General features: G+C 38.6%; 1 protein-coding gene across 2 annotated transcripts in view; it reads right to left on the minus strand.

The window, feature by feature from the left end:
• The window catches only part of pof1b (premature ovarian failure, 1B), a 48,856-nt gene that overhangs the window by 40,850 nt on the left and 3,993 nt on the right, over positions 1-4,013 (minus strand). For both annotated transcript variants that reach the window (XM_015384988.1, XM_015384987.1), the window contains exon 2: positions 509-595. In XM_015384988.1, the coding sequence (XP_015240474.1) occupies positions 509-595 (87 nt within the window). The remainder of the gene's footprint in view (positions 1-508; positions 596-4,013) is intronic.

Raw genomic sequence — 4,013 nt, forward strand, 5'->3', positions numbered from 1 at the left:
CCATGATCCTTAAAGTTTAAAAGTATTGGTATCGTATTGATATCAGCGATACTGATTTATTTATTGATTTCATATTGATTAAAATTCCCGGTATAGTAGATTTCTAAATGATGCGCTTCTGTTTTTATTAGTTCACCTGAAAACACCTCAGCTTAGAGCAGCCTGCTGATATAGACCGTCAGTTGGACGACTGTCCTTTCTGCAGACTTCCTACTAATTGAGTTTGCAATAACGTAACGCCTCTTTTATTGGATGTCACTTTCAATGGTTTTCATTTGTTGTTAAACCTCATAAACAGGAAGCAACAACAAAAGCAGAAAGGAAGGAAAGAAGGAAGAACATGAAAAGGAAAGAAGTAAATGAAATGAATGGAAAACAGTCTGGAGGTGAAAAACTAGCATCTGATCCGACACTCATCCCAACAAGGAAACATTTTGATTTTATGTCTTCTTCTCCCCCATAATTGGGTTTAATGTGTGACATCTGCAGGCGCCGTTAGCCTCCTTACCTCATGCTCCTCCTCGTGCACGCTGGGCTCGCTCTTGATGGGACTGGATGACTGGCTGAACACTGAATGAGTGCTTTGACTGTCACGCTGGAACAAACAACCAGAAGAAGAAAATATAAGAACGGCAGACTGCGGATCGAATGATTCTGATTTATAGGAAATGTCAAAACATACCAAAGGAGTTGAAAGCATTACTTGTGACTCACACTAAAGATTAATTGATCTTATTTCTTTGTAAGATTAGTGAGATGGGTCATAATACTTGCATATTGATGCTATTTTAATTTGTTTGGTTCAGGGTAATATTATTATATTAATGAAAATTAAGTTTTCTTTACAAACCAAATCTTAAAACACTGAGAATTTCTCTCATTCTTAAAGTCAGAGCATTTTATTCCAACAAACATTAACTCTGCCAAGAGGCTACAGCTGAAGGGTGGAAGTTAAACCTCCATGTGGCTCCTAAAAAACTCCACAAATAAATGAAAAGCTTGGAGGGGAAAAGGTTATTGACATTCTTAGTGTCCTCAGAAATAAAAAGCTTTGGTATTTTACGCCAGTGAAGCAGGTGCTGGTGACCAACGTTCTACTCTGATTTCACTCTGGAGGCATTTTGCAAAATAGAAACTAAAAGAAAAGCCTGAAACAGCTGCAGACACAAACATTTATATTATTCCCTGTTTTTACATTCTCACTCTCTCTGCTGACATGAGAGATTCTAAAAGGTTTGGTTTTGTTGGAAAAGAAAAAAAGAGTCAATGTCGGGTTTAAGCTTGACTTCTAATGGGTGGAGAACAAAGATTTTTCAGATGCAAACTCAGCGTATGCAAAGTTCTTTTTAGAAAAGAAAAAATATACTAAATGCAAATACTTAATATTTCCACAGTTTTCCAGGTTGTTATAAAAAAAATTGGTGATGGAAGAAAATATGAAATAAATTCAAATGCTTTAAACCCGACCTTACAGCAGCTGGCAGTACAGCTGGCAATAGAAACCTGTTCAATATCAATAGAAAATAGGTCTGATAGAAATGTCTAATTTCACTGAACTCCAGCCAGAACCGCACAGCATTCTGGGGGATGTAGGCAGAGGAAAAGATTTTCACAGTTTTTAAAGGTTAAAGGTCACGTTTCAAAAAGGTAACTATTTCAATTCAACCTTTTTTATGTTAAATAGTTAAAAAAATAAATCTGTAATTATCTAAATCGATTAAAGGCTTAGATCCTAATTTTTTTTCCAATCATATTTCACAACCAATGGCATCAATAAAAATATGCAAACACAGGAATTATTCACATTTAGGAGAATTGCTGCTGCTTTGTTTCCAGGTTTGCTGCTAAACCATTTCCCTTTGAAATGCTAAAAAGCTGTGAAGGTTACATTTACACAAAAACAAGAACTGGGATACGACAAACCATGTATGACGGTTTGATAATATGTTGTTCTATGAAACACGGCGTTCCAATTTCTACGTCTCAGCAGGTAAAATGAAGGCCATGGAAACTGGGATGTTGCAATTAAATTTACTGTTAATTAAAGTTTTGATTATGCAATAATTTATCCATCGCATTATACAACCAAATGGCTGCATCTGCAGTGTGAAAAATAGAAATCTGAATATCTTGGCTTAAAATAAGTGGGGGTTTTTTCTTGAATTGTGGAGGTTAATGAGACAAGTTGCCAATGGAACAAGAATTTCCATTTAAAATAGGGAAAAACTATTGCATTGTCTTATTTCAAGTGCATATTATCTAACTTTCTTTTTTTAAGGGTAAAAACACTAATTCTATTGGCAAATCCTTTCATTTACCAGCTCGATTTAAGAGCAAATACACTTAATTTAGGAAATTTGAACTGATTTCTAGATCATTTTGCTGTGTGAACAGGTTAGCATGACGCATTCAGATAAAAGTTCAAACTTTTTTGCGTCAAACCTGCAAAGGATTCCCATCACACTCCTATAGCCTGCATTTCCTAACTCTAAAGTGAGTCCTGGAGTAACCAGTCCCACCTCCTCTGCTGCTGTGCACTGCCAGTCAGCTTGCTGGAAGAAGACAATAAATGTCCCTGCTTGAAAAGGAGAAAAACGTCCTCTGTCTAATCCAGAGAAAATGTCCCAGGAGTTCAAACTTTAGAGGATTATTTCAAGCATGGCAAAATGGCTTCCAAAATGGCTTCCTCAAACAGTGGTAACAGCAACATTAGTAATTGCTTTTCTATGTTTTTCAGCTTCTACCACTGTATATCACTCATTGCTCTGTGTGACTCCATTGGGGTTCAGCTCAGCTCTGGGTCGGTTATTGTTACTAAGGTAAACCAAGGATGCATGGAGGAAAATCTCGAGTACCAGGAAAACTTAGGAAACATTTGGGTCGATATCAGACGCTAATATTATTGTGGCTGATAACTAATATTATATAAGCTGTAAATATGACCTTACGCTTTCAACCTGTTCACCATATTACTGATATTACTGCATTTCTGCTTTAACTAAACATCCACCAGTCCTGATCTGCATCAGCATCACAGTCAAATGAACAAACAGATACCTAATGGTAAATGTCCTGCAGTTATATAGAGCTTTTCCAGTCAGAGGAGTTTCCCTGGGTTACGCTTGGCACTACGTTCACCCGTTCACCCATTCATGCTCTGATGGTGGTGAGCTACATTGTAGCCACAGCTGCCCTGGGGCTCACTGACAGAAGCAGGGTTGCCGTATGTTGGCGCCACCGGGCCCTCTGACCACCATCAGTAGACAACGCAGGTGAAGTGTCTCGCCCAAGGACACAACGACACTGAACCGAAGCCAGGACTCGAACCGACAACCCTCTGATGGCAGGAGTTTGCTCTGCCGTATTTGCAGTCGCTACGGTTATTTGGCAACAGCAAAAATCTGTCGTAGAAGGAGGGTACCTGAGAGTACCATCCTCTTATTAATTATGAGCAAAAATATTTATAAAAATCTATTTTGAGAGAAATGAGTTTTTAACACAGAAAGCAGAATGAACCACTGCTGCTCCAATAAGCTGGACCTGTGTGTGACTAATGTTGGATCCCGTACAGTCAGACAGGGCGCGGTTCAGGCCTCTTATTAAACACCTTATGAACGTTTCGCTCTCAATCCAAGACTTCAAACAGCAGAAAACCGGCTATAATTTTAGCAACCATATAAAAATAAATACCTTCAGTGCCACTGCTCTGAAAACCAAAGGACTGGGTAACATAGGGAGTGTTTAGAAAGCCTAGTTCTACAGACAGGCTGACAAGTAAGATATGGATAAACTGATAGGGTTCAATCAAATGTTTTACAGCCTGCAGCTGAAACCGCTTGTAAACCTTTGTGAGCACACAGGCCAACATGTCTGGGAAATCATTACTAGAAGGAACAAGTTCTCTGGTGACACAAAAAAGACATGAAGCTGGTGGAAACTCTGACTACGCCAGATGGATTTGCTCCGCAAACCCATTTGAAAACCTTCGTTTAAAGTAATTTTGGGAAGGGGCG

This window comes from Cyprinodon variegatus, unplaced genomic scaffold, assembly GCF_000732505.1.
Source record: "Cyprinodon variegatus isolate N-32 unplaced genomic scaffold, C_variegatus-1.0 Scaffold328, whole genome shotgun sequence".
In the NCBI taxonomy this organism is placed as follows: Eukaryota; Metazoa; Chordata; class Actinopteri; order Cyprinodontiformes; family Cyprinodontidae; genus Cyprinodon; species Cyprinodon variegatus.